At 45.7% G+C, this 14328-nt stretch overlaps 1 protein-coding gene across 1 annotated transcript in view; it reads left to right on the plus strand.

The window, feature by feature from the left end:
* Positions 1-14328, plus strand: part of Sap-r (prosaposin) — a 207916-nt gene that overhangs the window by 91039 nt on the left and 102549 nt on the right. Inside the window, exon 27 of the mRNA XM_037418579.2 lies at positions 2212-2336. Coding sequence (XP_037274476.1) covers positions 2212-2336 — 125 coding nt within the window. The remainder of the gene's footprint in view (positions 1-2211; positions 2337-14328) is intronic.

A 14328-nucleotide genomic window follows, 5' to 3' on the forward strand; every position in this document is an offset into this window, starting at 1 on the left:
TATTTTCGATCAAGGCACCATCAACAGCTCAAAGCACACATACCGATTAAGGCTTCTTCAGCGAACTCTGTTGAACACAGCATGGCCATGACATCAAAGTCGACCTATTCACGGCTATGCGAATGTTAACTGCCACATGGATGTAGGCACGGCATGACGTTGTTAAGAAATGTTTTTGGCACACAGGACTTTGGCCTGAAGAGATGAACTTGGCCTGCACAAGCTACATATTTCAGATACGGTTACAGAAGGAGGTCCCAAAGTTTTAGAGAAACTGACAGGGGGATCTCCTATGGCGACATGAATGGGGTAATTATTAAAAAAAGCAGAGCAAAAGGTGCAAATTTGTGAGCAATGACTAACGAGTTTAATTAACAATACAATTGATAACATAACATGATGTTACGACATACAAGCTGCTGATGACGTTGGACTAAGGCTTAATGCAGAAGCTTCCACAGTATGGGCAGCACTCAAGGTTATCGGCATTGTTTCCGAGAGCACAGTGACAACATACAAGCTGCCAACAACATCAGACCGGTGCAAGACGCACTAACTGCCATAGCGTGGGCAGCACTTGAGGATGCCAACATTGTACTCGAGAGCATTGCCGTGAGCGATTACATTAATGCAGACGGGATCGTGTCTGAGGAATGCTCACATGGCTAACGCCACTGCCGATTCATCAGACGACAATGAAGCCACGCATGGTGTTCCGGCAGTCCCAACACCAGTGACTGCGTCGCAGGCCATGAACTTTTTAAATACATCCTGCGTCGTTTCCTTGGTGCCTATGACGGCGATGTGGCCTTGTAGCTCCTCACACAATGCGAGCAGTGCATTCTGCTGTTGCTCGTGCCTAAAGTTGAAGCAGTCGAAAATAAGTGATCTTTTTAAGCTTTTGAAACAAAATGCTCTTTTAAGTGTCGTGCATATCTTTTTCTCTTTATTTACCACTTTTTCCGTGATAAAGAAATTCCGGCCACGACGGAATTTTTGTGATCCCCGTGAATGTGGTTGTAGCAGAGTTTGCCTGCCCATATTCAATAATAAAAACCAAACGATTGGTTTCCCCATACATAGAATGTTTGTTTTGTTCAATGCTGTACCTTTTCTTTTTTTTCCCTGCCCCTTCTCCTCCTCCCTCTTAGGGGCCTCAGTGCCCTTAGACACTGGGACACAATAAAGCTGCGATATGATGAAGCTTTATAGTATGTAGATTTGTCGACTCTTATAATTTTTGTGCTTCAAGAATTATATAAAGTATTTGGGTGCTTTTTTTGTTGCTAACTTGATATTAATATCTAAGCGAATATTTAAGTTAATGTCAAGTTCATAATTAAGCTAACATTTAAGTGTAATGTAAAAAAAACACCATAATTTGTTTTGATCTCATTCCTATTAAGGACTGCTACTTTGGCAACACTTACTATCTGGCTGCTTTTACTTCTATATTGTGGTAGTCAGCTTTGCTGGTTTTGTCTCATTTCAGCCACCAGTTCTGGTATTTAAATACATGTATTTGGTTTTATGGCACATTCGATAACTAACCATCTTTTCAGTTATTTGTGTCTTGCAATTTACAGTGATTAGTGTCTGTGGAATATTAATATTTATGAAACGCTTCAGGGATGCCATACACTTCAGAAGTTTTTGCCCTTTACTCTTAAACTACCAATAGCTGCTGCAAACAAGCATTTTCTCTGCTCCTGCCCCACCGCGGTGGTCTACTGGCTAAGGTGCTAGGCTGCTGACCCGCAGGTCGCGTATCGAATTTCGGCTGCATTTGCGATGGAGGCGGGAACGCTGTGAGCCTGTGGGCTCAGATTTGGGTGTACTTTAAAGAACCACAGGTGGTCGAAATTTCCGGAGCCCTCGACTAAGGTGTCTCTCATAATCATATGGTGGTTTTGGGACGAAAAACCCCACATATCAATTTTCTCTGCTCCAAAAGCACTCATGGCTGCTCTAAAGCAGTATATCTTCTCCTTTGAAATCTTCTCCAAAAGGGAAAAAGTCGCTTTTATCACTGCCGTATTTTCATGCTTGCATATAATCTTGCTTACGATGCCTTTTCTCATAACAAGTGGGATATTTCTTGTTAAGTAGAAAGGTAATTTATTAATATAGCTCAACTTAATCTTTCTTTCTTTGGGTTAATTAGATATACTATTGAATCTTGTCCTAATACTGAGCCTTCTATAATTATAGCAAAGAAACCTGGGATGCCTCCTGTTGAAAGTTTTCCTTCTCATAAGGCCACAGACGATGTGTGCGACATCTGCAAAGTCGTGGTAAAGTTCGTCTATGATGAACTGCAGGACAACAAGACTGAGGTAAGTTCCTGGGCTCATCCAGTCTTTTACTTTGCTTGTTCTTTTTCCATACTGCCATTGCTACTTATAACAAATTGTGGTAGAGCTGCTTGTGATGAGTGGGTCGTTTCAATGCGCTCACATGTTATGCAGTTTTCTTGGTGTAACACCTTTTGTGACACCTGTTGCCAAAATACAGATCTGCAAAGTGGGCACCTGTAGAGCTGCACAATAGTCTCCTCCTGAAGTGGGAAGCTGCTGTCGAAGCTGCTGCCACCACGGTTGATGATGAACCATTATGACTATTATAATGGACTGTTAACGAAATCTCTTATGATGGTTAACCAGCTTTGAACCTTCAACCCTTTTAACAATTCACATGTCATGACACCTGGAGTGACCTATATCAAGCAATTGTGAGACAAAAACTTGGAGGACATCAAATTTATTCATGTCAAGATTTTTGCGTGAGTGAGTAGCTATAGACCCCGTAGCAGCGATTCGCGATCTAAAACGCAACTGAGAAACGAATAACTATCACTTTTATTGATTTATATTACTTGGATCTAGCACTATTCAAAATGGGCCGGCGATCCTGCCATTTTTAGCGCTGGGAGCGCCAGTAGTAGCGCTATCTCGCGGTCACCTCCAGATCACGCCCCAGCTGACCACTTCTCTACAGAAGCCCCGCCGCGGTGGTCTAGTGGCTAAGGTACCCGGCTGCTGCCCCGCAGGTCGCGGGTTCGAATCCCGGCTGCATTTCCGATGGAGGCAAAAATGTTGTAGGCCCGTGTGCTCAGTTTTGGGTGCACGTTTAAGAACCCCAGGTGGTCAAGATTTCCAGAGCCCTCCACTACGGCGTCTCTCATAATCATATGGTGGTTTTGGGACGTTAAACCCCACATATCAATCAATCACTTCTCCACAGAAAAGAGTGACGTCAGGATCAGCTGCTCCGCAAACATTTCGTCTGCTAGGCAGACACACTCAGTCATGCCTAGTCACCTGCATTGCTGCCGTCGCCGTACAGTGTCGACTCGGGTTCAATATGATAGTCTGGAGTTTGGAATCCCCGCGATTCGTGACGTCGCGAATTATTTTTGCTTCAATCGACCTTTTCTGGAACAGTGATTCCGGAATGGATGCCGTTCCAAGCAGCACTGCAGAGGTGCCCGAGGATGCACGCTTCAGCCATGTTCGCTCGTGTGTCTCAGTTAGCTATATTGGTGTGTTTTGGCGTTCAAAGCATTCAGGTATACGCAGAGGGGTCAATGCAATATAGCTATCGCGAATGAGCATCAGCGGAGAAATAGAGCATGTTCTCTGCTTGTCAGGTTCTTCTTTGCGCCTCCAGATGGCCCCACCTATCCAGCCTCTCGTGGACGTAAAGTCTGCAGATGTACTAAAATTCAACGATACCTGCATGTTACCGTAATTACTCCACTAATGCGCACCTTTTTTCCTGTTAAGCGAGTTCATAAATCGCATGCGCGTTAGAATCGAGTACAAAAAAAAATGAATACGGTCATTCTATTGCCATCGTCATTCCAAAATGGCCGCCCCCTACGTGCGTGGGCATGGCGCGTCGCCCATTTCTGCCTATGTGTTTCCCATGTGCGGCACTTCGTACGTGTGCTGAGGAATTCGTCATCTTGGTGTGCATTAGCATCGACGGCATGGAAGGGCCGACTCCAAAAACTCGACAAGTGCACCACGATGCCCTGTTTATAGCTACAGTTCTTCATAATGATGTCACTTATAATGACCCAGCTGACATCGCCGATCAGTTTGCAAACTTCTTCTTTAACGTCGAGCACACCCTACCTTTATTAAATGAAATGGCCTTAGATCGCCTACCCCATTCGTTCTTTCTGTTTCCCACAACTCCAGATGAAATAATCAGCGTTATAGGTACCCTAAAAATGACGATTGCTGGCCTTGACGGCATTCACCCCTCCCATATAAAAATGGTAGCTCACCTTATATCAAATGTATTCTCTTCAATTGTGAATTTAATGTTTAGAACAGGTGTTTTCCCGCATGAACTGAAGCAGGGTAAAATAATCCCCGTACATAAAAAAGAAGATGCTTCGTTATTGAATAACTACCGCCCCATTTGCATCTTACCCTTTTTGAGCAAAGTAATTGAAAAAACTGATCTGTGCACGTCTCACAAGTTACCTGAACAAATTTGATATACTATCGCCTTGTCAATTTGGCTTCCGTTCCGGCTATTCCAGTGACCTTGCGCTAATCTCACTTACTGACCAATTGAAAAAGGCTATTGACAACGGTTACTATGCGGGCAGCGTTTTCATCGACCTAACTAAAGCTTTTGATTCGATCAATCATCACATTCTTTTCAATAAACTTGAAGCATTTGGTATAACTAGCCCAGCATTACTATTATTGCGTAGCTATTTCTGCAACAGGACACAGAAGGCGGTAATTTCTAATGCATATTCGTCAACCAAATTAACTAATATTGGTGTACCCCAGGGGTCCATTCTGGGGCCCCTTTTGTTTTTACTCTATATTAACGATTTGCCGAAATGCCTTTCTTCATCCAGTTGTATATTATACGCCGACGACACCACAATTTTTAACTCCGATAGCAGCATTACATCCTTAACTTGAAAACTAAACTTTGATCTGGCACAACTCGTTCGGTGGTGCAGTAATAACATGTTAGAAATTAACACGTCTAAAACAAAATTTGTTGTCTTCTCTTCACCACAAAAACCCTTACCTTCTATCCCTCCTGTTATAATTGCGCGCAATGACATCCCTGTGAGCGACTGCTGTAGATTCCTAGGCGTTGAACTCGACAGTAACTTGAAATACCACCAACATGTTGCATATATTAGGAAAAAAATGACGTATGGGGTTCGACTACTGATTAAATCTCTTCTTTATTTCAATCCATCAATACTTATGTCACTGTATTTTTCTTTTGTTCATTCGCACATTTCTTACTGTATTACTTCATGGGGTATCACATACACCACTCATCTTACTTCAGTTCAGACAATTCAAAACCAAGCGATCAGAATTCTCACGTCAAGCCCATATCTCTCTAACGCTAAGTCACTACTTCACGAAAACAATATATTAACTGTATCTGAGCTAGTTAAATATAACCTTGGTATTTACATGTAAAGAACTATAAATAACCAACTTCCACTCTCTATTACCATTCTCTGAAATAACACTGTCTCAAGGTTTGCCCTTAACAATAACTTTCTACTGCCAAAAGTTCGCACCATATATGGCAAACAAACCATTCATTTTTCAGGAATTTCTTTTTGGAATAGTTTACCTCCCGAGATTAAAGTATGCCGTTCCCTGAAGGTAATTAAATCGAAGTTAAAAATTCATATCATGTCAACTAACTAGCCTGTTTTGCTGTTTCTTAATTGATTCCTGTTCATTGTGAGTTGCGTTGTGTAATCACTTGTCATTGAAGTTAGCGCGTTATTCTTGCTTTTAAATTGTTTCTGTGAGATTACAAGGGTATATTCGTACTTTATTTGTTTCAATTGCATTTTACTGTAGCTCTGTCTCCCTGCTATGTACATCACAATCATTCTCAATTCTACATTGTACAAGAGGTTTCCTTGCAGTCTCTGACTATGGGACCTCTTTCTGTATATCATGCACATGTATTCTTCTTCATTTAGCACAATAAAACCTTCTGTTCTGTTCTGTTCTGATGCCGCTTTTAAAAGAAAAGTCATCGCGTGTGCCGAAACGGACGTAAGTCGGGCTGCATCGCGGTCGTTCGGAGTCCCCGAATTGTGCGTGCGGGACTGGCAGAAACAAAAGCAGAATATTGTCGACAACAAAGATTCACGCAAAGGCTTCAGCGGACCACAGCAGGGTCGGTTTCCGCAAATTGAAAGCTGCTTGGCGAGTATGTGATTGAGCAGTGAGCAGCACAGCAGTCCAAGACGACAGAACTGCTCCAAGTGCAGGCTATGCAGTTAGCCTTAGAAAAAGGGCTAATGCGGAGCCAGTTTAAAGCGAGCAGGTGCTGGCTAACTAACTTCATGAAGAGGAAATGCTTTTCCCTCTGAAGGCGAATGGGCATATGCCAAAAGTTGCCGGAGGAGTACGAAGTAAAGCTTCAGTTTTCAGAGGTTTGTCCTAAATTTGCGGCACAACAACGGCTCCCTGCTTGGGCAAATCGGGAATGCCGATCAGACGCCCCTTTACGTCGACATGCCTGGCACCACAATCGTCGAGAAGAAGGGGGCGAAGCAAGTTCGCGTGCTGACATCAGGCCACGGTAAAACTAGAGTGACGGCAATGCTCCGTTGCACGTCAGATAGGCACAAGCTTCCCCCGTACCTCATATTTTAACGGCAGACGCTCCCGAAAGGAGTCTTCTTCCCGAGTGGTGTGATTGTGCGGGTGAACGAGAAAAATGGGTGCGCGTTGCAATCGATTTCTTAAATTTTTTTTTTTCGTCGTGGAAACCGGGTGCGTGTTACAATCGATGGCGCCGTAGGATCGAGTAAATACGGTACTTGTTAGCAATGATATCTTACTACACGCTCTTCCAATTTCGATAGCTTGTGGCCGTGCTCATGTGTAACACATACGTGATATGAAAAGACACCCTCATTGCGCTTTTTTCGTGCTTCGAACTAGACGTTTGCAACTCACCTGCAACTCACAACAATTCCCTGACATGCTGACCGACAAGCACACGTTTATTCATGCTCTTTTCTTTCGCCATTCTTTTAAAGGTGGTTTTTATCTTGATAGTTTCACGAAATTATTCAAACTGGTGCGATGATCAGACGCGATGAGCCACGGCTGGGCTTGACTGCACCTGCAAGCGCTAGCCCGGCCCTAGCCCGGCCATGGACGAACGAGCGCGTTTCTGCACTTGGGCGCCAGTAGGCGCCATGATAAGAACACTCGAATCGTACCCGTCATCGCTACTAGGGCATCGTCACTCAGGATGGTATTTGTGGAATGTATCACACCGAACACGTAGCACTAAAGTTGATGTCGCAGGGCAGTCTATTTTTCGTTTTTTTTCCTTAGCTTTTCTACGCTGTTTGACATAGAATTAAAATAACTTACACGCGACGGATGCCGTTCAAATTTGGCCAGAAAGACCTATGCATACCAAGCGATCGAATGATGGGCACATTTTGATCTTGAAATTTGATGTCAGTGCTCATTTAAGAGTGGAATGTGATAGCATAAAATGGCCTTGTTTGCATCGCCTTCTCAGTCACTTGCTGGTTAACACAGCCGTGCCACTAGGAAAAGAGTGTGCATGCCCGAAGAACTCTCCTAAGTATCCTATTGGAAGTGCACTTGCAAAGTGCTTACTACACCGTGTAATTCATCACGTTGCGTAGTAGCTAAGTACCCACTACATATCTGCAAGACAATACCTACACAACTGTACACTTTGTTGATGCTATGGGTGAAGACGTTGGGTTAATTCTAGCTAAGCTTTGTTTAATGGGGCATGTGGCTCGTAGAGATATATGGCTTAATTTTATGTCCATTCCTGATGAAACTAAACAGTTTTAATTAGTTTCATGTGCTGCTTTCAAATATGCTGTTATTTTTCTGGTAGGTAAGATACAGTATAGTGCGGAATATTGGTCGAGATTTTTTCCAAAAAATGTCAATGAAAAGTCACCCCTCGACCGGCCCTTGGCATAAACCAAGTGATCGTCTGGCTACCAGAAGTGTCACATGCTTCTTGGGCATCAGCATTGGCATGGTCTCTTTGGGCCGACTCGTTCTCTGCCGACGCCATTTCTCTTTTCTTGTTCATTTAGTGTTCGTAGCGAGTGTCGACGTTACTCTGTGACTAGGCATGAATTCGGGGACGCGGCGCCAGTTCACCGCCGCGCTTAAGAGAAAAGTTATTGAATTCGCGGAGGCGAATGGCAACATGGCAGCACAGCGGTAGTTTCGAGTGCCTGAGAAAAGCGTCGGTTACTGGCAACCGAAAATCCAAACTGTCATTGTGTAACGCAAGGAAGATGTCGTTTCGCGGTCGCCAAGCTGTGCACCCGGAACTCGAAGACAAAGTGGCGGATTTCGTCAGCGAGTACCGTGCCAGATCCCTGCCGGTGAATGCGGAGCTCATTCCATCAAAAGTCGTCGAGCTCGCCCGTGAAGCTGGTTTATCAAAGAAAAACTTCAAGGGATTCATTTATTGGGTCCGTTGCTTCATGCAGTGCAAGGGATTTGCCCTTCGACGGCGCACGTCGATATGCCAGAAGCTGCCGGAGACATACGAGGACAAATTGATAGAGTTTCAACTCTATGTGAACAGCCTCCGGCGGCAGCATGGCTACATGCTAGGCCAGATCGGCAACGGCGACGAAACGCTGGTGTGGTTTGACATGCTGTCGTCCTCGACTGTTTGCGAACGCGGGGCAAAAGAGGTGAAGCTTTTGTCGACCGGAAGCGAGCATTCGCGCTTCACCGTTATGCTTTTCTGCACAGTCGATGGCAGAAAGTTGCCCCCCTTCATCATCTTCAAGCGAAAGACGATGCCGAAGTAGGCCTTCTCGCGGGATGTCGTCCTCCGCGTCAATGAGAAGGGGTATATGGACGAGGCCATAATGCGCAAGTGGATCCGGACAGTGTGGAACTGGCGGCCCGGAGTACTCCTGCAGCACCGGAACGTGCTCGTGTTGGATGCGTTTCGCGGGCACTTGACCGCATCGGTGAAGGAGAGCCTTCGCGATGGAAAGACAGATCTTGTCATCATTCCGAGAGGGATGACTCCCAGAATGACGTCAACACTCCAACCACTGGACGTCGTCCTTAATAAACCTTTCAAGGACCGTGTGCGTGCGCTGTACACCTAATGGATGGCTGGCAACAAACCGCAGACCCCGACAGGTCCGCTGCGCAGGCCACCTCTCGCGACAGTTTCTGGTTGGGTCTCCAAGACATGGAGGTCTCTGCCTGAAGAGATAGTGGTGTGCGCATTTAAGAAGTGCTGCATCAGCAACGCTCTTGACGGCACTGAGGACGACATGCTATGGGAGGCGGCTAACGATAAGTAGTCGTCGTCGGAGGCGAGCTCCGACAGCCCGGAGGACTGAATCCGTGAACTATTCCGCGTTTTCTTTTTTTTCTTTTTTTTGCTGGTCATGTTAAGGTGGTCGACTTATATTTCGCCTCGACCTATATTCCGCATTATACGGTAGTTTTCAAGATACCCAAGGCTGCCTCAAGTGTTTCTGGAGACATTATGACAAATACAATTCAGCTGATAGTGCATACACTGCAACCCGTAGGAGACCGTGCAAAACTGTCGTATAATCCGGGTGTCGTATATAATCGAAAAACTAAGAATATAGGCATTGACACTCAGCAAGAACCCCAGGTGGTCGAAATTTCCGGAGCCCTCCCTACGGCGTCTCTCATAATAATATAGTGGTTTTGGGACGTCAAACCCCACATATCATCATCACGTATTATAGAGCCGAAATAAGCACTATTCACCCTCAATTTAAAGGCCCGGACGCCCGTTCTCGGTTTTTTTACGTTGAATGACGATAAAAAATGATGGTATTCAGCTATCAAATTTTGTTAATACAGTCGAGCCTGCTTATAACGAACCTGAGCGTGACGCGGCATTCGTTCGCTGTATCCCGAAGTTTGTAGTAAATGAAACACAGCTTTAAAAAAATGTTGCAAATGAAAACAAATTTTTGTTCCCATCCGTGATGCACGTGTTTCGAAAAGCAGAAGCGATAAGGGCGGTCTCGAGTTCATTTAAAACGGCAGTGTGCTTGTTCACTGAGGTTCGTGGCATAAGTTGCATGAGGCACTGGCTCCAAAGCTTCGTCGTTCTCGCAATCCGATTCCTCCAAATCGCTCTCGCCACATACTTAATTCACGATGCCCCAATCCGTGCACGGTTCAGCTGTGTCTGCATCATCATCCGCCGTAATTAAACCATCGGAACAGATGTCCCACCCGCTCTCCCAGGTCGGAGTCGACGACGCGCTGCCACAAATCGCCGCCGCAGTTCGGAAGCTTCAGGCTCAGCATCGGGCTCGACGTCGACGAAGTCGGCCTCGCGAAAGCAGTTCCGCGTGCATGGGGTCGTCACCGCCGCTCGCGAAATATTCACCATCCCCACAGCTGAATACTGGGACGCCCGAAGCGGCAAGTTGGCTGCTAGGTGGTCAACAGCTATGAGCAAGCGCTTCACAATGCGGCACCTAAAGCCAAGCTCAAGCCAAGCGGTCACACTTTCGAAGTTTTCTTGAGCGGCAGGAAAAGCGTGCTAGTTCTCCTGTTGGCCATCATGACCACACACGCACACCAAGAGCGAGCAAGACGCGCACATGCGACACATGCCAGAACGCCTAGAACAGCTCTGGGCCCGTTGGCAGGCGTCGCGAAGCGGTGGAGACGGGCGAAAGGGTTGTGATCAAGAGAGAAGAGGAGAGCAGGCTTGCGAGAGAAGGGCAAGAAGTTGCGATAAAGAGAGGGGAGGATGCGGCGGGAGGGCGACCTTGAAAACCAAAACACATAAGAAGGAGGCAGGTTGGGTAGCTTGCTTGAAAGGTCCACGAAACTTGTACGCAGAAGAACTTGGAAAGAGTGCCTGCGCGTGCAGAATTCAAAGCATGGCCGCCTGGATTGGTGTGTGCGGCGGTGTTGGAAGAATCGGCATCCGTGGTGAAAAAATCGTTTTGTAGCGCGGGAGGTTTGCGTGGCATTACGAACTTCGATATTTCGTGATTCGTTCCGCGCAAATTAAGTCATTTTCGCACTTCCGCTCGCACGCGGAAGGCATGCTCAGCCGAGTGCAAAGTGAGCGAGATCGGGTCTTAAACACGAAATGAATCGCAAATTATCATAGTCGGTGGGGTAGCGTACACGTGTGCACTAGACGCAGACTATTTGTTAGTCGGTGGCCGACGATGTTGGCAAATGGTCTGGTCACTCGAGGCTGGCGACGCCAACGACAGTACCAGCGATCAAAAAACAGGGTAGACGGCCGAACGATCTTCGAAAGATTGGTGGCAGTGTGAAAACACGGGCCTCGTCTGGTGATGCGGGGTGCTCAGAGTAGCGGGCGAACAAGGGACAGAGGGATGCGTAACAAAACGCAGTCGGGGCAAGGAAACAACTTTCCTTCCTCCATGGGTTGGGGAGAGGGCAACTAGAGGTTCGTGGAGGCAGGGTCGGCGTTTAACAATAAGAATGTACGGGCACCTCGCCGATGCCTGATCGGTGGTCGAAATTGGTTTCCCGGGAAGTCGGTAGACCGCTGACTCCGTTTGCTGTAACCATTCAGCGGCGCTCAGAGACGTTCATTGTAAGTGTGATTTTGTGCCATTGAACCAATGTATATTTTCACGGTCACGCGGATATTGTTTGTTTTAAGCGGAAGTTTGTTTTAAGTGGGGCTGTTATATGTGGGCTTGACTGTAGGTGCGCAATGATGTCGGGTGCGTGAAAAAAAAGGTCCGCGAAAACTTGATTTTCTGGCTGATTTTCGGTCTCAAAGTGCCGCGCTCCAATGGCCTGTTCCAAGATATGTCGGCTGGCTGCAGTAGGTCTGTGCAGCCCGCAGGCACATACAAAACGTCTGTGTCACGTTTCTCTATGGTGTCCTTTGCTGCTCAAGTCTTGTGGATCGGTGCCTGATGTAGCATAAGAAGCCGCCGTACGTCATCGCTGTTCAGCCCCCACCCCCTTGTCAGCCACTCGTGCAATTTATCTGATGTCATCTATTTTTTGATGCTGTGACAACATTCGCTAAGAAAACAACAAAAAACAGATTCAGTCAATTCAGTACACTAATCAAGCACATTCCGAATTGTTACTCTCCACTGTGAAAGCGAACAAAAAGAACCTGATGTACAAAATTCACCACTCGCCTGGTATACGAAGGATTGTGAACGCCTTGGCAGGTATTCTTCTACTCGGTTCTTTCAAAATTACAAAGGCTGGAAGCTTTTGGCCACTTGCGCATGCTGCCAGTGCAACTTTAAAACTTTTACGGGCATGGCCAGTGTTTGCAATGCGTACAGAGCTCACCCCAGTTACATTGTTCGATTTGTTTGCCGGAGAGTCCATTCGCACCATCGTCTGGTCCATGTTGCACATATTGTACAGAGTGTAGTTGAGGCGTACTCGGCATTCACCACACAGGGAAATGCCTTTGCTGTTTGAGAAGTCCTCAGGTGTCTTCTGACTCTCATTTGTTGCTTGCCACATTGTGACGCCAAATCCCTGTTTCCGCCTTTTGATATACTGGCTTGACACAGCAAAATTTCTGAGCTGCAAGCTGCGAGCTATTTTGATAGCTTCTTCAAAAAGGAGTCTGTTACTGACTGCCTGTCCAGCGCTACTTTTCCACTCGAGAACCTCAAATATAGTGTCGTTCACTTCTTCACTGAACACTGGTGCTCTGTTACTTACGCTGAAGCTTGGCCGTGCCGAAGTTTTGTTGGAGTAGATTCTCAAACTTCTTGTTCCACTCGCGGACCCTCTTCCTATTGATATTGAAGTGGGGAGCTGTTGTGTGCACATTTATTCTGGCCTGGCGATTCCATTTCACGACTTCGATTTTTTTTATTGTATTGGAATGCATGTCGCAAAGTCGCTGCAGTCACGTTTGGAACAAACAAACGAGAATAACAAAATGGCAGGTTTCGTGGCAATGCCAGCTCGGTGCCAGCGAAGGTAGTCACCTGACCAATTTTCAAATTGTCTTTTGGATTAGACGAGGCGTAGCCAGAGCTTTTGGTGCGGTTTTGCTTTCGGCAGCTTTTATATAAGTCGGCAGAGTTGTGATGAGTTGAGGTGGTCAAGAGGGGGAGGGGGGGCGATTGCTTGGCAAAGACCGAAAGTCTGAAATCTTCAAATTATATGAGCGGGTGCTTACATGGGTGGTGGCGTTTTATCGGTATTTCATGGTAATAGTCTGCTGGGTGGGGGGGGAAGCAAATGCAGCAAAAGAAAAGTGGCGGATGTGACGTCATCACAGCATGTTGTATTGACTGCAGCATTGTGACGTGAGGGATGTAGGGTGGTCATTTTTTTTAGGTCACTTTTGATGGTGTAAGTACCACATCAATGCACCAACTTCGAAATTCATATAAAATACCTTGCAAGCTATATTTGCTGTTTATATTTTGCAGATGATATATCCATGTTCATGAGAATTGATTTTGCAGGTTATCTTGGCAATGAAATTTTGTGTCAGTGCCCTTTACGTACGTGTGAAAGATTACTAATAGGTTCTAATACTGTAATAAGGTTAAGTTTTCTTTGATGATTTCTTAGTCTGCACAAGCCATATCCCCTCTTAATGGGTGGGCCATTTTAACAACTACCATGTTGTGCGATTCACATGGTGTTACACATAGTGTGATTTTACAGTTCTGCCTCCCAATACTACATATATTGTCATGACTCCTCGCTCAACATTATGCTTGTATACGGATTTTCACCTTAGTATACTGGCATAGCTCTGAAAGAACACTGCGCAGAATGCTAGCTGAAATTTTATTATTTGCGTCCATCACAATTTTTTGCTCACGGACTATGCTGCCGCCATCAATGCTCATCCTGGAATTAATGTGCAACAGGTTTAGTCTGTTCAATGTCTTAAATGTACATGTTAAATGAGCGTTACTGTTTTTGTTCGATATAAATAATACTTTCTTGCCTACTTCTGTATGTACTAGTTCAAAAAAGATGGCGAAAGGGTTGAAATAATGGGAGTACTTTACACAGAGCGACATTCTAATACAGTCGATGACCGATTTCCCAGACCCTCAAGGGACTGTGAAAATGTCCGGAAAATTGGGCAGTCCAGAAGAATGACTGCACGCAAAAGCGCGCCTTTTTTACAGGTATTTTTCACTGACAGCGAGGGTAACGGCAGGAGTACAATTGTCTTGTTGAAATCCATCGAAAGCATCATTTAGCTGGATCTGAAAAGAGCCGTTTGTTTAAAGAAAAGAAAAGAAATCCAATGTGGCCGGCTCTA

This window comes from Rhipicephalus microplus, chromosome X, assembly GCF_043290135.1.
Source record: "Rhipicephalus microplus isolate Deutch F79 chromosome X, USDA_Rmic, whole genome shotgun sequence".
NCBI classification, from domain to species: Eukaryota; Metazoa; Arthropoda; class Arachnida; order Ixodida; family Ixodidae; genus Rhipicephalus; species Rhipicephalus microplus.